Below are 24,134 nucleotides of genomic sequence, written 5' to 3' on the forward strand. Positions count from 1 at the left end.
TTGTCCTCAGCCAGCCTCCTGCTCCCTCATCAAAAGAATCAGACTCCTCACTGAACAGGAGTCCCGAGGGGAGCTTGATTCCAGGACCCTGGGATCATGATCCCAGCTGAAGGCAAACGCTTAACTGACTGAACCACCCAGGGTTCCTATATTACATTATTATTAAATATTATATTACCAGGGGGCCTGGGTAGCTCAGTCATTAAGCATCTGCCTTTAGCTCAGGTCCTGACCCCAGGGTCCTGGGATTGAGTCCCACATCGGGCTCCCTGCTCAGTGGGAAACTTGCTTCTCCCTCTCCCACTCCCCCTGCTTGTGTTCCCTCTCTCACTGTCTTTCTCTCTGTCAAATAAATAAATAAGATCTTTAAAAAATAAATAAATAAATATATTACTTGCCTTACTGCATTAATATAAACAGTGATAAACAGAATGTCACATCTTTTAATCTACAGTTATAGTAAGTTGGTATATTGAGAGTGTTAGCTAGGATATAATAGAAAGTTACTCAAATCAGAGGCCTGAAAGCTATCAGCAGAAGGGAGAAGGGGAAGGGACAAAAGCAGGGAAGGAACGTGTTTTGTTTTACAGAACCAGCAGTTGGACCAAAAAGATACCCAGCCAGATGGTTTTAGCTAATAGCCCCTTGCTAGGTGTTTCACCTAATAGCTTCTTACGTGAGACAGTTTGAGCCATCTTGGACTGGTTGAGGACCTGAGCAGAAGCCCCAAGTTGTCTTGAAGTTATCCTTAACTCATTATAATATGAAGATATCCTTCTCTTTTTTTTTTTTTAAGATTTTATTTATTTATTTGACAGAGATCACAAGTAGGCAGAGAGGCAGGGAGAGAGAGAAGAGGAAGCAGGCTCCCTGTTGAGCAAAGAGCCTTATGCGGGGCTCCAACCCAGGACCCTGGGATCATGACCTGAGCCGAAGGCAGAGGCTTAACCCACTGAGCCACCCAGGTGCCCCTGAAGATATCCTTCTACGGGGGTGTTTTCCCCCCTTTTTATAACATACTATGGGTACACTAGAATGCTGACATGCTAGGCATAAACAGTTGAACTGAAGTGCCTAGGTAACAGAATATGTGTAAGTTCCTTGATGTATATACAAGCTCCCTCCCTCTGCCCCCAAATACACTGAATAAAACCTCCCTATACCAACCCCACAGGGAGACAGTGCTTTGAGAGCAATCCCCCTCTCTCTTACTGTATGAGGTAATAAAGAGTTCTTTGCTTTCAATACTTCCTTGTGTTGTGTTCAATTTTTTTTTAAAGATTTACGTATTTATTAGAGAGAGAGAGCACGAGTAGGGAGAGGCAGAGGAACAGACGAAGAGGGAGATAATCCTCCGGCAGACTCCCTGCTGAGCATGTAGCCTGATACTGGGCTCAATCATAGGACCCTGAGCTGAAACCAAGAGTTTAACGCTTAACTGACCAAGCCACCCAGGCACTGTGTTCAATTTAATGTACCCCAAGGAGCGAACCCTTTGAGTTCAGTTACAATAAAAATTATGATAGATCTTTTACTACTATTATACCTCCTTCTCTTTAGTGTACTGAGAGGAATCAAGGAAAGACAACCAAATTCATACCAACTAGACAAAGTTTATAAATTTATCAAAAATTAAGCACTGAAGTGCTTCAGCAGTAGAATGTTCTTTTAAAGGATAAGTTCAAAGAGAGAAAATGGATTCATTTATCCAAGAAGACTTCATTCTTACCCATCAGACCTGACCCAAGGAGCAATGGATTTCAACATGAATCCACTTTTTTTTCACCTGTAACTGTACTCTACAAACTGTATTTAGGAAGTTTCCAAATACAATCTAAATTACAACAGTAATAATCATATATACTCATTTAACTTTCTGTGTATGTAGAAAGTAATAAGAATGAATTAAAAAAGAAACCTAACACAGCTTATAAAACCAAAGCAACTTAAATGTTTTAGCAGTTCAATTTGGTTATCTATGCCCTAATTTTGGTTAGATTCTTTGGGTTTCACCTGTACAATTATGTTCTTTTTACTGAGAGGCAAATTCTAGTCATGAAGTCTTTCGAATTTAATCAACAATGCAATGAAATTTAAAAATTCTGGGTCTGCATAAAACTTCTAAAAGAAAACAGGCCGTTAACTTTTGGACATCAGTCGTAGCTATATTTTTGGGATCTGACTTCTCAGGCAGGGCAACAAAAGCAGAAAACAAAACAAAAGAAAACAAAACTAAAAAACAATTAGGACTGCATCAAACAAAAAGCTTTTGCACAGTAAAGGGAAACCACCAACAAAACAAAAAGGCAACCTACTAAAAAGGCAACAGAACAAGATATTTGCAAGTGATATATCCAATAAAAGATTAATATTCAAAATATATAAAGAAATCATACAAAAAAAATCTGATTAAAAAAATGGGCAGAGGACCAGAATAGACATTTTTCCAAAGAAGACATACAAATGGCTAACAGACACATGAAAATATGTTCAACATCAGTAATCATCCTGGAAATTCAAATCAAAATTTGAGATACTACCTTACATATGTCGGAATGGCTACTGCCAAAAAGACAAGAAATAAAAAATGTTAGCAAGGATATAAAGAAAAGCAAACCCTTGCGCGCTGTTGATGGAAATGTACATTGGTGTAGCCACCACAGAAAACAGTATAGAGGTTCCTCAAAAAATTAAAAATAGGTATACTAAACAATCCAGAAATTTCACTGCTAGGTATTTACCCCCCCCCAAATGATAACACTAGTTCAAAACCAACTAGAGCATTTTATTGTATATAACGTTTATTGCAGCATGATATACAACAACCAAGATAGGGAAGCAACCTAAATGTCCACCTATGGGGGAATGAACAAAGAAGATACAGTATACAATGGAATACTATTCAGCAAAAAAAAAAAGAAGAATGAGATCTCACTACCTGTGACAAAATGGATGGCCCTGGCGGATATTTTGCTAGGTAAAATAAGTCAGAGAGACAAATCCTATATGATTTCCCTTATATGTGAAATTTGAGAAACAAAACAAATGAACAAACAAAACCAAAACAAGACTCAGAAACACAAAAAACAAAATGGTGGTTGCCAGAAGGGAGGGGGGGTTCAGGAACAGCCAAAATGGACAATGGGGATTAAGAGGCACAAACTTTCAGTTATAAAATAATTAAGTCAAGAAGATGAAAAGTACAGCACAGGGAATATAGTTAATAATAGTGTAACAACTTTGTATGGCAATAGATGGTAACCATACTTATCATATGAGGTGAACATTTCATTTTGTATATACAGTAGACCCAACATAGGGGTTATGGGCACCAACCCACCACACAGTCAAAAATCCACCAATAATTTTTGACTCCCCAAAACTTAACTACTAATAGCCAACTGTTGGTGGGCAGTCTTACTGATTTTATAAACAATTAATATGTATGTTTTTAGGGCGCCTGGGTGGCTCAGTGGGTTAAGACTCTGCTTTCCGCTCAGGTCCATGATCTCAGGGTCCTGGGATTGAGTCTCGCATCAGGCTCCCTGCTCAGTGGGAAACCTGCTTCTTCCTCTCCCACTCCCCCTGCTTGTGTTCCCTCTCTCACTGTCTCCCTCGATCTCTGTCAAACAAATAAAATCTTAAAAAAAAAAAAAAAAAAAGAGAGAGAAAGAAAATCGTAAAGAAAAGAAAATACATTTATAGTACTGTGACTGAAAAACATTCATGCACAAGTGGACACACTCAATTCAAACCCATATTGTTCAAGGGTTCATTTTAAGTGTCAAATCACTATGTTGCACACCTGAAACTTGTAACATGTCAACTGTACTTCAAAAAATTCTGGGTTTGCTTTCTTTTAATTTATTATGTATTTTCTGAAAATATAACCTCACCCTTTATCTACACTTACCAATATACTAGCAACTACGTTTTTTTTTTATTAGCAACTAGTTTATACACACACACACACACACACACAATCTATAACTTATCGTAGAAAATATAATTTATAAAGTATTCTTCTGCATTGTTTTTGAGAATTCTTTCCACTTTTCAATGTACTAACAGGAATAGGAGGGGGTAGAGGAAAACAAAGAAGAACCAAAGAATCCGTGACAAAGCCCTCATTAAATCCCTAATTAAAGAGGCTTTTAAGATTTTCATTAAACTGTTGCTAGATTTCTGGTAATCTTAATTTCTTCCCAAACAACCCAGGCAAGCAAATTAGAAAAGCTAAATAAAACTACTTAGAGGATTTTTAAAAAATATTTTGTTTATGTATTTGACAGACAGAGATTACAAGTAGGCAGAGAGGCAGGCAGAGGTGAAGGGGAAGCAGGCTCCCTGCTGAGCAGAAAACCCCACGCAGGGCTGGATCCCAGAACCGGAGATCAGGACCTGAGCAGAAGGCAGAGTCTTAACCCACTGAACCACCCAGGCACACCTCACCTACAGCATTTGGTTTGGATAGTAAGTCACTGAAATTTGAAAAGTAATAGGATGGGGGTTTTTTTGAGATTATTTATTATAGATATCACCAAATGTTCCTAACTACCAAGTATTATATATGATTGATATTAATAAAGTATAAATAAAAATTTATATTAATAAAGTCAATTGAAATAAAATATAAATGAAACCAATCAAATAAATATAATAAAATGCCATTAAAACACTAGCAACAGGGAAAAAAGATAACTGCCTCTCTCTATGCTGTGCCACTGTGAGAAGCCACACTGCCCATAAACCAGGAACACAACTTGACCTGAACTGAATCCATAGCTCAGTGAAATGCTTTATAACTGAATTTCACTATCCAACTGAATAATTCATTATTTTTAGTGAATTTCCTCTGTTCTGTAAGTAGCTACAGCCAGTCAGCTGAAATCAACCATTATAAACTGGGAAACGGTAGAGAAAGTTTTAGAGTAAGTCAATTTAAAATTTGCTTTTAGGCTGCCTATTTTTTCTTTTATATTAATTACTGTCACTTCACATGGCCTGAGATGAAATTGTATAGGACTCATTATCAAGGGTACATTGATGGTTGCCCACCCACCATCCATTTCACCCAACACCCTTTTTATGGCCGTAAATTTAATTTAGAACAGACCAGTTATTTACCCACAAAGGCAGCATGCTTCAGGAAAGCTGCCCTCACTCCCAGCTCCCACGGTAAACCCAAGTGATCTCCAAGTAATCCCATTCCCTTTGGCACAGTGATGATTCAGAAACTCAGGTTAAACTCAGGGCATTCCCCCAAATTTGGTTTAAGAATAAAATATACAGGGGCACCTGAGTGGCTCAGTGGGTTAAGCCTCTGCCTTCAGCTGAGGTAATGATCTCAGGGTCCTGGGATCAAGCCCCGCATCAGGCTCCCTGCTAGGCGGGAAGCCTGCTTCACCCTCTCCCTCGGCCTGCCACTCTGCCTGCTTGTGCTCTCTCTCTACCTCTCTGTCAAATAAATAAAATCTTTTCAGAAAATAAAAGAAAAGAATAAAATATACAGGGGCACCTGGGTGGCTCAGTTGGTTGGGCATCTGCCTTCAGCTTGGGTCATGATTCTAGGGTCCTGGGATTGAGCTCCACATCAGGCTCCCTGCTCCAAGGGGAGCCCACTTCTCCTTCTCCACGGCTGCTCCCCCAGATTATGTGTGTATGTGTGGGGGCACTCTCTCTCTCTCTCTCAAACAAATACATTTTTAAAGAAAAAAATAAAATAAAATATACAACTTTTTTTTTTTAAGTAATCCCCACACCTGACGTGGGTACCCCTAAAATATGCAACTTAATTCAGGCCAATGAGACACAAAGAGGAGGGTTCCTCTAAAAAATACTATCTTGCAATGGTAAGAGATGCCCTCTGCTTGACAATGTGAAGTCTGGGCCGTCTACACCCTTTTTGCCACTATAATGGAAGTCAGCTTGAGGAGAAAGCCATATATACAACATACAGAAGAAGGCAATGATGAGAATGGAGCCATAGTCAACAGACAAAATCAGTCTACTAGTGAGTCCTGCCTCAGGCTTCAAGTTACATTTTAATAATAAATTTCCTCATTTTTTTAAGTCTGAAAGAAGTTTTCTGTTCCTACATTCTAAGTAATACACAAATATAAATGAAAATTAAATTGTGTCATTAATCCTTCCCTTTAGTTTCTCATCTTAAAATAAATTATAAAGCTAAAATAGCCACACAAAGCATACAATAACAAAAGTTTCATAACTTGGTATATAGCTTCAAAGCCTTTAAAAATCAGAGTACAAATCAAAAGTAACAGTAAATAGCAATTTAACAGAAACTTATAACAACTAAATGGGAGTAAAATTTAACTTCAGGATGCAAAGCTCTGCACTGGGTTGAAATGCAGCACTGCCACATAGAAAGAAAAAAAACGCATGAATTTTATTTATTTTTTTTGGAGGGGTAGGGAAGGACGAGAGAGAGAGAGAGAGAATCCCAAGCAGGTTTCAAACCCTGCATGGAGCCCAACACAGGGCTGGATCCCACAACCTGAAGATCATGACCCAAGCCAAAATCAGGATTCAGGTACTTAACTGAGTGAGTCGACCAAGGGCCCCAGAAAAATGCATAAATTTTACAACAAGATCAGTAAATATCAGAGGAAGAGTGAAAAATAAAAATAAAAATGGAGACTGGGTAAAAAAGAAATTGGGAAATTAATATACAATTCCAAAAGCAACCTTAATTTTATCCAACGAAAATCTCTTCTAAGAACCTATCTCTTAAGACAGGGTGAGTATACATAAAATGAATAAAAGGAAATATCAGCAATTTTGTGATTATACACCTCCTAGAAGGCAAAAGTTATCTTCCGTCCAACTGTCTTTCCACTGTACTTCAATGCCTTCATTTTTAAAAAAATAGTATTTACTTATTTAGGGGAGAGAGAGAGATGGAGGCGGGGCAGAGGGAGAGAATCTTCAAGCAGACTCTCCACTAAGCACAGAGTTCAATGAGGGGCTCACTCTCACCACCCACAAGATCATGACCTGAGCCGACACCAAGAGCTGGACACCTAACTGACTGAGCCACCCGCCCCTTCAGCAACTTTAGTTTATGAATGAACAGCAAAAGCAGATGAGGTTCCAGTAGGTGATGACCCATGCTGCATGTCAAAATTTCTAAGAGAAGCGTAAGAGGTTCAGTATTTTGTTCAATGGCTTCTATTATTGCTACCACACACTAGGAAGGTCCCACCCCTCTTTCTTCTTGGCTTCAAAGACCCTAAAGAGAGGCTGACTCTATGCTTTCCTCTGAAAAACTGGCCTATCAGACAAAAGATAGAAGAGATCATAAAATGTAGAGATAAGAACCTGAAAGTCTGAAAGAAACAAAAGTTTGAAGTAGGCTCAGGAGAGAAGGTCTCACTGGTTTCACTTATTTTGGGGAGAATATGAAATTAGTCCAATTGCTTATTTTCCCATAAAGAAATTATTAAAAAACCACCCTCTTTCTTAATTCTCCCATAAAATTAAGCATTTTCTCAAAAAAAAAAAGAAAAAGAAAGAAAGAAAGAAAGAAAATCACGTTTAGAAAATGCTGACTACTACTACTAACCAGCTTTTATAAGAGATAAGCATAACTTTTACCAAAGAGCTAAAGTCTCAGGGCACCTGAGTGGCTCAGTTGGTAGAGCATGCAACTCTTGATTTCAGGGTTATGAGTTCAAGCCCCATATTAAGCATGAAGCCTATTTAAAAAAACAAGAACAAAAACTAAAGTCTCCTAAAATAAATAATTTTCCCCCTGTATCTCTACGGCAGGTAATTAAGCCCTTCAATTAAAAGGAACAAATACTCTGACCGGATTCACAGTAAGCGTACCAAATTAAGTACTTTTCTGTATATGAGCAAGAACCAATTAGAAAATATAATTTATATTTGAACTCAGTAACAGCAAAAATGACAATCTACTGAAAAATAAACCTAACATAAAATATATGAGACCCAATTAAAGACAACTAGAAAAGTCTACTAAGATGTCCAAAAAGGGCTAGATAGGACACACTGAGCTCCTGGACAGTTAGTCTCAAAATTATGTTAATTACATCAATATGCTCAAGAAGCAATACCAAGAAAAAAATGTCAAGATGATTTTTCATCAAATCACACAGACTTATATTAAAGTTCTCTAGGAAGAGAAAATTCTCAGAAGTAGCAAATATTTTTTGAAAAATAAGACCAATAAGGGGAAGCTCACTCTAAATAGGAAATGGTAAAAAACAATAGTAATTACAATCATGTGGAATTGGTATAAAAAGAGATATAAAACAAGGAAATAAAATATACCATGTCCAGAAACAGATCCATGTAAATACAGAAATTTTATGTACAATAAAGGCATTTGCCATCTTTATTTTTTTTTAAGATTTTATTTATTTGTCAGAGAGAGAGCATAAGCAAAGGGAGTGGCAGGCAAAGGGAGAAGCAGGCTCCCTGCTGAGCAAGGAGCAGGATCTGGGACTTGATCAGAGGATCTTGGGGATCGTGACCTGAGCCAAAGGCAGAAGTTCAACCAACTGAGGCACCCAGGTGTCCCATTTCTCATTTTCAGAAAGAACAAAGTATTCAATGAATGAGGCCAACAAAACTGTCTATAATCCTGATATATCATTATCAGCAAAAATTTTAAAGATTAGTCATATATAATATATTTGCAAGAGAAGAAAAACTGGCCTTACCATTTTCAAAGACATTTCGTAGAAGTTATCAGCATTTTAAACTGCATACCCTTCAAGCCACCAATGGTATCTATCCTATGGAAGTACACGCACACATGGACCAAGATATATGCAAAGGATGTTCATTTCATTACATCAATCTGTAATAGCAAAAATACAAGAAGCAATTAGTAAGGTAAAATTAATAGTTAAGTAAACAATGACATAACCATAAGATGGCATAATAAGCAGTTAGTAAGAAAACAGAACTACATGTATTCAGATGACAAGTTCTATAACTTGTGCTAAGTCAAACAGCAAAAGCTAAGTGTCAACAGTAGTTACCATTTAAATTTTAAAATACAAAATGACATTCTGTGTACATATAAATGCAAAGAACAATCCAGGAAGAGATATATCAGTTAATGGGGGCCCCTACAGGGAAAAGAATGAAACTGAAGTCAGGTATGCAAATGGAGAGTTAGAACATTCTACAGTTTGTTTCTCAAAAAGCATCTCTCTCTCTCCCGCCCTTCCTCCTCCCTCCAGTCTACCTCTTTCTTGCAATCTGAGAGTAAAAGAGCTTCTGTAAATAATGAAATCAATAATGATTTATAGTTTTCCCATCTGGGGTCCTGAAGATAAACAAATTCTCACAGTTTTAGTAAAATCAAGAATGAGAGGGGCAAAACTAGGCTGATTATCCTAATACTAGAAAAGAGGGTAACAAACCCTTTTAGTCCATCCCAACCACCCACCTAGTGTATAATAGCAAAGCACTTTCAAAGAGAATGACCTCATCACCAGTACCAGGAATGAAACCCAACTGTTTTAAGGTCAGGGGGGAAGTCCTATTCCACCTGCCACACAACTGACTCAGGGGCAGGAATTACAACCTAGGTCTCAGTTCTCTCGTCTCTATCATTGTCTAACTATAAGATCCAAAGTGATCCTCAGGAGTCTCTTTCCATGGTATGGGAAGCGATGCTTTTGCTACTGCTACATAGGAAGGAAGAAATATATTATCAGGGTGGATGCACACAGCCATCTTACAACTATAAAAGAAATCACCCCGAAGGTAAAACACTTTCATGCCTTCTTTGTAGAAGAGGGTCAGGCATGGCCAGAAAAATAGAGCCCTGACTGCACTTGCCTGCAGGCCACTCTATTTCAGGGTGTATCAATTAAGCAGGCCAGTAACCTTTCATTGCTAAAGTCAACTTGACGTGGGTTTCTCAATATTTGCAATTAAAACATCTCTGCTGATGGGATGGAATAAGTAAAACTCAATGCTACTTTTTGAACTGATTTTTTCAAGACTATATAGAATTCCATTTTCTCTATCTACCATAATTTATTTAACTATTCCCTATTGATGACAGGTGGCTTACAAGTTTTATCACCAATAGCAGTCAATGAACACCCTTATGTATATCTTTAGGCATTCATATTATTATTTCTATAGGACAGATTCCTAGGTATGAAATTACTAAGTCACAGAAAACTCCTACTTCTCTGCCTGCCTTCTCACCAATAAATTATTCACAATCCTGAGAGAGAAGACAAGCCAAAGAAGACTACACAGAAAGCAGAATAAAATTTCTACAGAAGCTGCACTATAATAAGCCTTTGGTGAAAGATTTCAAACTGACAACTAAGAAAAGATGCCATATGTCACCTGCCACTCTTGTAAGAACACTTGGGTCAAAGAAAAGAAGTCCATGAAGGGCTTATGGGTTGACTATGAGTTGTAATATACCCATATGTAATTCCACATCTAACTTTTCAGGTTGGGTAGAGTTCAAGTTGATGATATCTGAGTTGCATGTTAATGGGCCATTATCATCACCATCAACATCAGTATTATGGCCATTTACATCTACATCCCACCTTTTTTTCCCCTCTACTTGTCCAAGGGCTTACAATCTTTGATGCAAAATTTCCAAAGAAGATAGTGCCTCTCAGTTTTCTGACTAGTTCTCCAATTACCTTGCCCACGCCCTGCTTTACTCATTTGTTCCCATGGGGATGCCATGTCATTACCAATGACTGAATCCCTCTATAATCTCAATTCTAAGCATCTCATTCCCCAATCAACATCTCCTATTTTTCAAGTTCATTCCCTCTAGAAATTAAATTCAAACAATCCTCTGACTAAACTAGAACCTAAAATCTAATGGTCCTGCTACCTTTTCACTCTCCTCACCAAGTAGTCCTTACTTCCCCCTTGACCAGTTTAAATTGCAAAATTTAACCACTATATAAAATGGTTTAATATAACCACTTCTTTCATACTCCTTTAACTTCGCTGCCCATCTCTGGCTTCATGTTTCTCTCCTATCAAAACTCTACCCCTGAATAAGAAAAATTCTCTGCCTACTCTGTGTCTATACCAATGCAGCTAAATGAATGCAGCCTGTGAAAAACAGAATCATGTTGACTGGTCTCACCTTAAATTTATGACCACCATCCTCAAGTGCACCCTCCAACTTCCTAGCAAGTCTACAACTTTTCACTTACCTATTTACCATCCTCACCTTCATAGCTTTTCCTCTCTGCTTAAACCCAACACATCTCCTCCCCATCCTCATTCTCAGCTAACACCTTGCTTCAGATTTCACTGAAAAGAAAAACAATTTAAAAAGAACTTCCACAGGTCCGTATCCTGTAGTTTAGTCACATAATTGTATCTATACCCATATACTCTGCCATGATGGTTAATTTTATTGTGTCAACTTGAATGGCCCACAATGTGCCCAGGTTTTCAGTTAACCATTATTCTGGGCATGCCTGTCAGAGTGTTTCACGATGAGATTAGCATTTGAATTAGCAGATTACATATGGCAGATTGGTCTTCCTGGGTGAGCCTCGTCCAATCTGTTGAAGGCCTAAATAGAATAAAAAGGCTGAGTAGGAAAAATTCACTCTCTGCTTGAACATATTCAGTCTAGGTTATTAGTCTTTCATCTTCAGAATCAGACTTGGAATGAAATACTTACTACTAGCTCTCCTGGTTCTCAGGCCTTCAGACTTGGACTAAAACTATGCCTTCAGCTCTCCTATATTTCCAGTTTGCCAACTGCAGATTACGTGTGTGTGTGTGTGTGTTTGTGTGTGTGTATAATATAGATAATATATAATAACATATAGTATATGTAATACACAATACATACAACATACACACATTATAGTATATATCTCTCACAATAAGGAATTGGGAACTAGCCCATGCTACTAAGGAGGCTGAGAAATATATATACACATCGATATCAAAATCGATATAGGTATCAGTATAGTGCACGTGCATACACACACACACATACATATATATCCCATGAGCTATCTGTGCTCCTAAATCTAGCCCCTCCCTGTGTGCACTAGATTCCATACTCAAGGGCATTTTTCACCTCTCTCATGCATCACCAATTTTTCTCTCTCTACTTGTCTCCCAGAAAAGTCCCAAAGTCCCATCAGTATATACACATACTGTGATTTCTTCCATTTTTAAAACACACTGTTGGCTAACTACTCCATTCTTTTCCCCCTTGTTACAGAAAAACTACTCAAAAGAGTCATCTGTACCAGCAATTCCATTTTCATTTCTTCCACTGTCTCCTAAACTCACTATAACCACTCCATCCCACCAAAAGGGCTCATACCAAGGTACCAATGACTTTCGTGTCACCAAATCCTACAGTCAATTCTCAGTCATCATTTGGCTCAATACATCAGCAACATATGACACAATCAGTCACACCTACCTTCATAAAACACTTTATTAAACTTCTGTGACAATTCTGGATTCTCCACCTACATCAGTAAGAATTCCTGCTCAGTATCTTTTTTTTTAAGATTCTATCCATTTACTTGATAGAGTGTACAAGCAGGGGGAGTGGAAGGCAGATGAGGAGAGAGAAGTGGACTCCCCACCTAGCAGGAAGTCCAAGGCAGGGATGCATCCCAGGATCCCAGGACCCTGGGATCATGACCTGAGCCAAAGGCAGACACCCAACTGACTTAGCCACCCAGGTATCCCCTTACTCAGTATCTTTTGCTGGTCCTTCCTTACTTCCCCAATCTCTAAACATCACGGCATTCTAGATTCAGGTTACAGATCTTTTCATTCTCTTCTCTTTACATTCACTTCCTTGAAGATCACAACCGGATGGCTTTAAAATAATCTACAGCACACTGATGACTTCCAAACTTCTATAAACAGCCTGGCCCACTGCTCTGAACTTCAAACTTGTATATCCAATTACTTACTATATACTTGATTCCTAATGGGCATATCATATCAATATGTATAAAAACTTCCCCCAACTGCTCCTTTTATATGTTAGAGTTCTCAGTAAATACACCTTCATCCTTCTGATTACTCAGGCCAAAAACCTTAGTCATCCTTGACTCTTTCTTTCACACTTCACATCCAATCTATCAGCAAAAATTTTACCTTCAAAATAAAGCTGAACCTACCTTCTATCACCACCTTCGCAACTAAAATCTTGGTTCAAACCACATTACTTCTTATCTCCCTGCCTCTACAATCTATTCCCAAAATAGTAGCTAAAATGATTCTGTTGAAAGATAATTCAACTTAAAGAATGATACACCATAACCAAGTGAGATTTATGCTAGGAACACAAGACTGGTTCAACATAAAATCAATCAATGTAATGTATCCCTTTAACAGAATGAGAGAAAAATACCACATAATCTTCTCAATTAACACAAAAAAGGCATCTGAAAAATCCAACACCCTCTCATAATAAAAGAGACTCAGAAAACTGGGAGTGGAAGGAACTTCCTCAAAATGATATAGGGCATTTATAAAAAATGCACTGCTAATATATTCAATGGTGAAAGACTGAAGTTTTCACTCTAAGAGCAAGACAAGTCTAGTGAGCATATCAAAATGTGTATGATTGTTGAGTCATGATGCTATACCACTGAAATTAATTTACTATTATATATCAACCATTCTTTGATATAAAATAGAATTATTTGGAGGGCACCTGAGTGGCTCAGGCAGTTAAGCATCTACCTTCAGCTCAAGTCATGATCCCAGAGTCCTGGGATCGAGCCCTGCACTGGGCTCCCTGCTCAGCGGGGAGTCTGCTTCTCCCCGTTTAATTGCTTGCTCTCTCTCTCAAATAAATAAATAAGAAAATCTTTAAAAAAAAAAAAATTCAGAATTATTTTTAAAAAGCAAGACAGGGATACTCACTTTCACTGCTGCCATTCAACACTGTATTGAAAATTCTGGCCAGAAAAATTAGACATGAAAAACAAATAAATAAAAAGCATTCAAACTGGAAATGAAGTAAAACTCTCTCTATTCACAGATGACATGATGCTACATACAAAAATCCCAAAAAATCCACAAGAAACTTACTAGATCTAGTAAGAAAATTTAGCAAAGTTGGAGGGTACATGATCAACACACAAAAGTCAGTTGTGTTTTATATACCAGCAATGAACAATCTGAAAGAAAATTATGAAAGTAATTTCATTTATAATAGCATCTAAAAGAATAAAATACTGGCACAAATTTATCCAAGGAGGTGAAAAACTTGTACACTGCCAAAACATTGCTGAAAAACAAAATGTGAAGATACCAACTAACGGAGGGGTGCCTGGGTGGCTCAGTCAATTAAGCTTCTGCCTTCAGCCCATGTCTGGATCTCGGGATCCTGGGATCAAGGCCCACATCAGGCTCCCTACTCAGTGGAGAGTCTGCTTCTCCCTCCCCCTTTGCCCCACCGCTCAGCTCATACTCTCTCGCTCTCTCTGTCAAATAGATAAAATCTTAAAAAAAATAAAAAAAAAGAGAAAGAAAATTATCTGGAGAAGATATGGAGAAATTGGAATCCTTGCAACATCGCTGGTTGAATATAAAACAGGGCCACCAATGTGGCTGTGCAGTTAGTTCCTCAACAAGCTAAACAGAATTATCATATGATCCAGCAAGTCCACTCCTAGGTATATCCCAAAAGAAATGAAACAGGAACTCAAGCAGATATCTGTAATGTCCAATGCAGAATCACTCACAACAGCCAAAAGTGGAAAAAACCCCAGTGTCCATCAACAGATAATTAGATAAAACATAGCATAATCACACAATGGAATATTATTCAGCCATAAAAAGTAATTAAGTTCCTACATGGTACAACATGGATGAACCCTGAAAGCATTATACTGACTGAAATAAGCCAGATGCAAACACACAAATACTTTTTTTAATTAATTAAAAACAAAAATAAAAATAAACTTAAGAGCCCTAATACTGTGATTCCAGAATAAGCAAATTCATAAAAAGAGATTATATTAGAGGTTACCAGGGGCTAGGCAGAGGGGGCAATAGGGAGTTATTGCTTAACTAACCAGTTAGTTAGAATTTGTTTGGGGTGAAAAAAATTTTTAAATAGTGGTAATGAGGACACCTGGGTGGCTCCGTGGGTTAAGCATCTGCCTTCCGCTTGGGTCATGGTCCCAGGGTCCTGGGATCGAGCCCAGCATCGAGCTCCCTACTTAGCAGGAAGCCTGCTTCTCCCTCTCCCACTCCCCCTGCTTGTGTTCCCTCTCTTGCTGTCTCTCTCTGTCAAATAAATAAATAAAATCTTTTTTAAAAAAAATCATTCCAGGGGCGCCTGGGTGGCTCAGTGGGTTAAGCCTCTGTTTTCAGCTCAGGTCTTGATCCCAGGGTCCTGCGATAGAGCCCCACATCGGGCTCTCTGCTCAGCAAGGAGCCTGCTTCCCTTCCTCTCTCTGCCTGCCTCTCTGCCTACTTGTGATCTCTGTCAAATGAATAAATAAAATCTTTAAAAAAAAAAAATCATTCCAATGATGGTGTTTCCCTGATAAAATTCTTCAACAGCCTCCCATCTCCCTCAGAATGAAAACCCAAATTTTCAAGTTACCCTACCAGGTTCTACACTATCTGCCCCCTACTCTTTCCTGTCTGATTTTATCTCCTACAACTCTTCCCTATTTCATTCTGCTCTTACTGGTCTCCTCAGCTGCTCTTTGAACACAAAAACAGGCTTCTTCAGGGCCTTTGCACCTTCTTTCCCCCAGACAGCCACAGATCTAGCTCTCCCATTTCCTTCAACTCTTTACTCAAAAATTCCCTTTCCAGTGAGGACTTCCCTGACAAGCTACTCCCACCCACAGTCATCATCCCTCTTTATTATTCTTGAAAGGATTTTCACCTTCTGACGTACTGGGCACTTAACTTACTGTTTATGTCTCTCCAAAATGTAAGGTCCAAAAGCATAAAGATATGTGCCCGTTTTGTTCATTGTTGGTATCCCCAGAGCCTGGGGGAGTGCTCAATAAATACTTGTTAAGTTAATAAAAGGAGACCACTATTCAATGACATCAAAATCTAAACTCCCCTATCCATCCCAATATCCCTAAAAGTAACGTGCCAAATGATACAAAACCTGAAGTACCATGACTTAAAGACCGCTAAATAAGCATCCTAAGGATGTCATACCATAGGGACTGGTAATTTAACATACTCAAATCTATCCAGAAAACAACTCAAATTCAGCCGGGGGTGGGGGGAGGAATACGGATTAAACGGTTTAAACTCAAGAAAACCAACTTAATTTGCTAAATTACACACAACAGTTTATCTCCCCTGACTCTGCTGTATAAATGGAGTGGGTCCACTTCTGCAGGAGTAAAGGCTGGATCCGAAGGGCACAATCCTAAGGCCCCACGACAGGCAACCGGTGGCACAAGACGAGGGAGGGAAGCTCTGGGCAGGCCAGCGGCAGGAGGCGGGGGGTGGCCTTTGCCAGTCTGCTCCGGAAGTGGGAAGGGGCAGAGGACACCCATTTCTAACGCACCTCCCACACACTGTCCAGAGGCCCGGTCTGCGGGACGGAGCACCTCCAACGCCGGAGAAGGCTGGAATGATCGAAAACCCGGGGTCTGGAGCTAGCTCAAACGGGGTGGAGAGGACACGTTACCCGGAGAAGAGACAGTTCAACCGGCCTCCTCTTTCAGCTGGATGACTCGGGAAGCGCCACAACAGCAGGGCCTGGAATCCAGGACAGGTAGCAGTTCGACAGACTTTATTCCCGCGCTGCGGAGCGCACGCCGCTGCGTCACGGCGCCCCCAACACACATGAGCTCTGGAAGGCGGACGCCCCGCCCCGTCGCCGTCCTCCGCTCCTGTGGCGCTGCCGCCCGGACACCCAGCCCAGCTGGCTAGGCGGCGCGCATGCGCAAAGCCCCTCGCTGCCGCAGAGTACTCCGGGAGGTGTAGTCTCTGTGCGGGCGCCGGTGGGCCGCCGGAGTCCTGCGTCCCGGCGGAACCTGGAGAAGTCTGAACACACTCGCCACCCCCGTCCTCATTCCCATCTTCACACCTGTCCCGTCACCTCGCACTTACGCTCCGTCCCCGCGCGCTGCGCTTCGGTCTCGGCGCGCCCGCAGGAAGAGCGCGAGACCTTGCCTTCAGCAGGCTGTGCTGGAGGAGGCGGGGTCCACGGCCCGCCCCCTGCCGCCACCCCCCCCTCCCCTCCCGGCGGGTATCGGGCCGGTGCCCGGAGAGAGGCGGCGGCCCCCGCAGCGGCCGCAGGAGGGGCGGCGGCGGCGGGCGCCGCAGGCGATGCCCCTGCCCGGCTGCTCCGGCGGGGGACGGTGCGAGCGGCGGCGGGGGAGCTGGCGGGGGGCAGCGGCTGCGGCGGCTGCAGCAGAGGGGCCGAGAGCTGGCGGCGGTGGCGGCGGTCGTGAAGGGCATCGGTAGCGGCGGTGATGGCAGTGTCGATGTGAGTGTTGGCTGACTGGGGTCCCCGGGGCTGCGCAGCCCGAGGCTGGCGGCCCGGCGGCGAGCGGGAGGCCGGGGCGGCGGAGGGATGCTATGTGCGCGGTGCAGAGCCGGGAGACGCCGCCTCTCGCCGCCGACGGTCGGGCAGAGGCGGGAGCCGGGGCTCTGCGGCTGCGGGCGCCGTGCACCGCGGCCCGGAGTGGGGGTCCCGGGCGGAGGCGGGGGCAGCGCAGGCCGAAGGGCGTCTGCGATTGTTCTCAACACCCCTCCCCCACCCCACCCGTGTGTCTGTTTGTCACTTGCAGCTGAAGATGGAAAGAGCCAGGCGAAGGGGAGGCGGCGGCGGCCGCGGCCGCGGCGGCAAGAATGTAGGGGGCTCTGGCCTAAGCAAGAGTAGACTCTATCCCCAGGCCCAGCACTCCCACTACCCCCACTACGCGGCTTCAGCCACCCCTAATCAGGCTGGGGGCGCAGCCGAAATCCAGGAGCTGGCCTCCAAACGAGTGGACATCCAGAAAAAGAGGTTTTACCTAGACGTAAAGCAAAGCTCCCGGGGCCGGTTCCTAAAGATAGCCGAAGTCTGGATAGGGAGAGGCCGGCAGGACAATATCAGAAAGAGTAAACTGACTCTGTCCCTGTCTGTGGCAGCGGAGCTGAAGGACTGTCTAGGGGACTTCATCGAGCATTACGCCCACCTGGGCCTGAAAGGCCACCGGCAAGAGCATGGCCACGGCAAAGATCAAGCCTCCAGGAGGAGACAGAAGCACTCGGCACCCTCCCCACCTGTCTCTGTAGGGTCCGAAGAGCACCCTCATAGTGTCCTCAAAACAGACTACATAGAGAGGGACAATAGGAAGTATTATCTAGACCTAAAGGAAAATCAACGGGGTCGCTTCCTAAGAATTAGACAAACCATGATGCGAGGGACTGGCATGATAGGTTATTTTGGTCACAGTTTGGGCCAAGAGCAGACTATTGTGCTCCCAGCACAAGGAATGATTGAGTTTCGTGATGCCTTGGTTCAGCTCATTGAAGACTATGGCGAAGGCGACATAGAAGAACGAAGAGGTGGAGATGATGACCCACTTGAACTCCCAGAGGGGACTTCTTTCAGAGTGGACAATAAAAGGTTCTACTTTGATGTGGGCTCTAATAAATATGGAATTTTCCTGAAGGTAAGTGAGGTGAGGCCACCTTACCGTAATACTATTACTGTTCCATTCAAAGCTTGGACAAGGTTTGGGGAGAATTTTATCAAGTATGAAGAAGAGATGAGGAAAATTTGCAACAGCCATAAAGAAAAGAGAATGGATGGCAGAAGGGCCAGTGGTGAAGAACAAGAATGCCTCGACTAGAGTGAAATTGAACTCCATCAGGCAAAATTTAAAATCATAAATTGGCTAAAAGTACTGATCCATAATCATTTGAAGAAGTTTTTCCTCTTTTTTTGGCCCTTTGTTATTAGTAATACCTCTGGTAGTTTATACTTCAAGGAGTCTGATTCTCATGTTATACACAGAATATTATAATTCTTAAGGGAATTCCAACCTTCCCAGAGCTAAATAGTTCAGCTGCTTCACCTGCTCCAGACTATTGAAGTATGCAAATCAGCACAAAATGTGATATTCTGACCTTCTAAATACCATAACTAAGATTTACATTGCACTATGACATGATCCCGAGAAAATATACATATACTTAATACGGAAGTGTGAATTTCTATTTAACAAGTTCCCCGAAAAAGTATTCCATCCCTACTTCTTTAAAAGCTGCTAAGCTTACCTGTAGGGCAGTTACCACAGAAACAGAAATTGACCTCAAGTATAGTATAAATATATTTCTTTATAAAAGTACATGTAGAAATATATTAGTTGTTCACTGGATGACTGAATATCAAAAGTACCATGAAAAGAATTAAATCTTACAGTTATGATAGTATTCTATAATTTCAAATTTTGTGGTAACCCTGCAGTTGATAGTTGCCATATCAAAGCCGTGGGAGAGTTTTAATTGGTTATTCTAAACTAGTTGTAATCCCATCTTTACCTCTATTCACTATACCCTATATTTTTATTGACTTTCCAAAGTTTGAGGAATTGTTTTATGTCACTGTTGAGTGGGAGGCTTCGTCCTATGGCTTTGCTATGGAAATCTTGGTGTTTTAGCCTTTCATGCTAATTTGAAGGTTGTGCGAGGTTTTTTCCCAAAATATATCATGGACTCAAGGTGTTATATTTTATGCTTCTTCTTTAGCACTATTTCAGAGGGGTTGGTGCACCAGTTAACTGATACAAAAATACATCTGTAATAATACATTTTAGTAGCACTTTTGCAATTGCTACCCTTAAAACCGTGTCAACACTTCCAATATAAACCTGGCTTTTACAGGTATTTTAATTCCAGAAAGAAAAAAAAAAAATCTTTTTCTAAAAAGCATTTAGAATATAAATTTTCAGCCTGGGAAAATTATTTAAGGATTGGTTATAAACATATTTGAAAGGAAAATTCAGGCATTTTCCAAGGTGCTCTTTATGATACTTAAAAATAAGGTTTACTTTACACAAGACTTACCCATTTACCTGTATTAAAAATTACTTTCCAGGAAGTGCCACAGCAATTTTTCAACACCTAAGCAATTTTTAAACAAGTGGTTATAGTGTATATGTGTACCAACCCACCGTGTATTAACTGACTGGAATTTTATCTGTTGAGCTGCATTTTATTCTGATTGAAATTATTGTCTTTTATCTTGGCTTTATTCACCTCCCACACAATAAGTCCATATAATCATCTTTAAGAGCCAGACACTGATTTCAACCCCCAAATATAGCTCTCATTGATGAGAGCTGGCTGCATGGATTGAGATCAGAATGTAGCTCTCCTTTTATATGCTATAAGTAGTTCAAAATTATTTTAATCATTTTTTCCTTCAGCAGTTTGTCCCCAAATCCGTTTAAGTAAGGTCACTAAGAGAACTTTGTGAGTTAAAATAAGAATATTTCTGGCTTATCTTATTTCAAAACAAGCAATCAGTAACCCAGATATATACACTGGTATTGGTTTTCAGATTGTATTTCACATTTCCTCAAGTAGTATGAAGGAATCTCATTAGTTCATTATAATTGTGGACCATCTGGATTACTATGGAACAACTGAAGGTTAGAAGATAATGTTAGTACTAGAGTTAATAGCACATGGTGGGTGTTGAGACTCTAAAAGTAGCAAGGATCTTTAAGCAGTCCTAACTGTAAAATAACCATTGTAGACTTGATAAAAAAGTAGTTCTTGGTATATGAAGGAGTGATGTGCACTTGAATTACTGTACTACTGATTGTTATTGCTGCCCATCATAGTGCCTACTAATAATTATCAACCTGTCAGATTTTGGCAAACTGGAGTGATGAATGTTCCAGTATTCGAGTGTTCCTATCACTATTGCTATGACTATATACTCTTTCTTAAAACCTTCCCTCCTAAAATATTTATATCCATTAAATCTACATGATTTTTGTTTTGGTTTTAGTCTGATAAGATTTGAGTGTTTATGTCTATATATATACATATGTGTGTGTATATATACATATACACAATATTATGTCAGACTTAAAGATAAGTATCTTTAATTCATTGTATATAAATATTAATTTTGCATTAATTATTTAAGTCAAGAATTAGTTAAGTAGCCAAATCTTCTACCTTGTATGTATACTTCAAAGTTATCACCATCTCAAAGCTATAGATTGGTAGATGCATATATACCGGCAACTGAATATAAATTAGAATCACTAAGCCTTCTGCCAGTCCTTTTGTTTCACTTTTTTATATGTATTCATTGAAAAATGAAATGTTATGATTTTTTGATACTTAAAATTCCCAATTATTCATTAGCCATAATCAAATAAGATCCAGTTCAAAACTCTGGTATTAGGACATGTATTGCCATGTATCTTATAAAATAAGCTACTATTTTTATCTGTGCAATATGCATTTTATTTATTGTCATTTGTAACATAAATGAAGCTGCAAGTGTACATGGTATTCTTCAAAATAATAGGATCTCAGCCTTGAGGATATTAAACTCTTAAGGCAACTGGATGTTAGAAGTCAAAAAGTGAGCATTCAAGTTAGTAACCAAAATTACTAGTTCACTGTATAATTCTAAAACACTGATGATGTTTGCACATAATAACCCAAGTATAATGTGGTATAGACTCAAAACTGTAATAATATAAGCTAATAGTATGAGATTTGGAAACGGGTTCCTCATAACGGTTGGCAGTGTGCTCCTAGCAATTGAAAGCAACACTAATCTGTTGCTTATATGCAAAAGATGCAATGTATTATAAAAGTATTAAAAGTTCTGCCACATTTTATAATTTTCCTTGTTAAAGCCCCAAACTGCCATGTCCCTTAAACTTGAGTCAAACACAAGCTTATTTGCACTAAAGAGCATGGCCAAAAAATAAACGACAGGGTGGAAAAGCTAGTTGGAACCTCTTGAAATAATTGGTTCTAATGGGAGAATTTCACATTTGTCTATTTGAAAGCTATATGGTCCAGGCAGACAATCTGTCAGTTCACTAATTTAATAATGCACTTTACCTTTTGTATATAGAAGATGTACATTTATGCCACTTGACAGGTGGGATGTGTTTCAATAACTATGTAGTTAGAATCTGTAGGGTGATCTCTTGCATGCAGATGTTTGTGTTGGAACTGCTATAATAACAAGTTTCCATTAAATCAGTGTAATGGAGGAGGATAGAAGATGCTTTTGAAACAAGTCCCAATACATTTAACGAACACTTTTAAAGTAGAGTTCATATTTGTATTCTTAAGACCTAAAATCAATAAAAAAAAAAAAACACCATATTTCTAGCCCAGCTTAGTATTACAGTTGAGACTATATCTAGTTGAGACTCCTCATAATACCCTGAAAGTTAATTTTGGGAATTTGTGCAGACAAAAAAAAATTTTTAATAATTCTGTTTCATTGTTGATGTGTGTTAAAATGACTAATGAAAAGACAGTACATTATACTGTATTAGAATTAAAAGTATGGTTGGCTGATATGGCGTCATTAAGAAGACACCCAGACTAAAGAAATAAAGTTTCAAATTAAGAAAATGCAAAGAGCCTAAGAACCATCGCTAAAATAAGCGTAGTATTATTTCAAAATTTGCAGAACTAACTTTCACCAACCAAAAAGGGTATTGGGAGATTTAGCATATCCTTTCATCCTAAAAACTTCCTGAGATGTACATTTGAAAACTAGATAATTGTTGCTTAATAATAGGTTGTATGTACTTTATTAAGAAACACTGTGTACTAATAATTCATTGAGAATATGCTATATTTACTGCATTCATTTTATATATATGGATAAGAATACATTATATATAGTCATTCTATCTTAATATATTCATGTATTTATATTGTAATTTTGCAAATATTTTCAGTAAAATAAACATTTATCTGAGCTGCACAATTTGAAGAGGATGAAATTGGAATACACCCTCAGTCACTCATTTTTAATAAGCAGCTACCATTGAAAGTTGATGTATGTACTATCACTCCTTCAGATTTTGTCATATGGTTTATTTTAATATTTAAGTGATTAGGACTTAATTTGAACTTTTAATGGTGTTCTGAAAATAACTTTTATAAGTGTGAGATATTTTTCCCCTGCTTATTTCAAAATGCCTTTCATTGGAACTATTTATAAAATCCTATTCCACGCTTTATGTAAGGGCTTGGCTTAGTCACCACATAGTTTGAAGTCTGTCTTTACCAAAACACCAAACATCTTTGGCAGGATAAAATCTAAAGTAAACCACGAAGAGAAGTTAAAATTGATTCTATGCCAACAAAATAATACAGGTACAATATTTATCACTGCCAAATAAGGTTCTTAAAGTCCTTCTGAAGTTTTCTTAAAGATTTCTTGAATTTCTCAGAGATATGGTGGCTAATGGCTAACCCATCGGAAGAGAATAAGGATGTTAGCATGCTGGTGAGACAATCCATAGTCCACAGTGCTGTAGCAATGAGGTACAGGGAAAATGTTTTTTTCCCAAGCTAAGGTCATGCAAAATTTGAGTTTTTATATCACAATTACTATCAGAAAGTAAATATAACAAAATTTAGGTAGGTGGATCTTGGGAAAACAATATATGCATTAGTACATTTTCTTGTATATTGTAAAAAAATTAGTCTTTTTTTCTTAATTTGACATGATTGTTAAAATTAATTTTAGTAGTGGCTTTTTAATCAATATTTTTGAATAGGGAAAACATATATATAGTACAAATTTAAATGCTACAGTTAATGAAAAATAACCAATGTTAACCAATTTCTTGTGTATCCTTCTAGAGTTACTCTGAATATACAAGCATATGTGTATATACATATATTCTTTTTGCACATCCAAATGAAAATATATACACTATCCTGTACCTAGTAATATCAATTTTTAGATCTGTCATTTTAAATGAATTTTTTTCCCTTTTATTCAGATACCATACTTGATCTAGTTAACATAGCACTTAATTTGAACTGTATTATTACCAAGGGAACCTCAAGGAAATTTTGAATGAATCCCCTTGATATTTACTTAAATGCAAATATATGTATATATTAATTTAAAATGTATAAATATTTAATTT

At 39.2% G+C, this 24,134-nt stretch overlaps 2 protein-coding genes across 15 annotated transcripts in view; one reads left to right on the forward strand and one right to left on the reverse strand.

The window, feature by feature from the left end:
* Positions 1–17,055, reverse strand: part of WRN (WRN RecQ like helicase) — a 143,545-nt gene extending 126,490 nt beyond the window's left edge. For 3 of the 7 annotated variants that reach the window (XM_032328822.1, XM_032328817.1, XM_032328823.1), the window contains exons 1-2: positions 16,544–17,055; positions 8,709–8,848 (exon numbers count right to left, since the gene is read on the reverse strand). The gene's annotated coding sequence lies outside the window, so the exon portion shown is untranslated. Of the gene's footprint in view, positions 1–8,708; positions 8,849–11,207; positions 11,308–16,543 lie in introns of all 7 variants that reach the window. The other 4 variants (XM_032328820.1, XM_032328818.1, XM_032328819.1 and 1 more) reach the window with 4 other exon arrangements.
* Positions 17,056–17,361: 306 nt separating this feature from the next.
* PURG (purine rich element binding protein G) overlaps positions 17,362–24,134 on the forward strand; it is a 35,843-nt gene continuing 29,070 nt past the window's right edge. For 7 of the 8 annotated variants that reach the window (XM_032328824.1, XM_032328826.1, XM_032328830.1 and 4 more), the window contains exons 1-2: positions 17,362–17,470; positions 17,775–18,644. In XM_032328824.1, coding sequence (XP_032184715.1) covers positions 17,781–18,644 — 864 coding nt within the window. In that variant the 5' untranslated portion in view covers positions 17,362–17,470; positions 17,775–17,780. Of the gene's footprint in view, positions 17,471–17,774; positions 22,324–24,134 lie in introns of those variants that run through there. The other variant, XM_032328825.1, reaches the window with a different exon arrangement.

The sequence above is a fragment of the Mustela erminea genome, chromosome 21, assembly GCF_009829155.1.
Source record: "Mustela erminea isolate mMusErm1 chromosome 21, mMusErm1.Pri, whole genome shotgun sequence".
Taxonomy (NCBI): domain Eukaryota; kingdom Metazoa; phylum Chordata; class Mammalia; order Carnivora; family Mustelidae; genus Mustela; species Mustela erminea.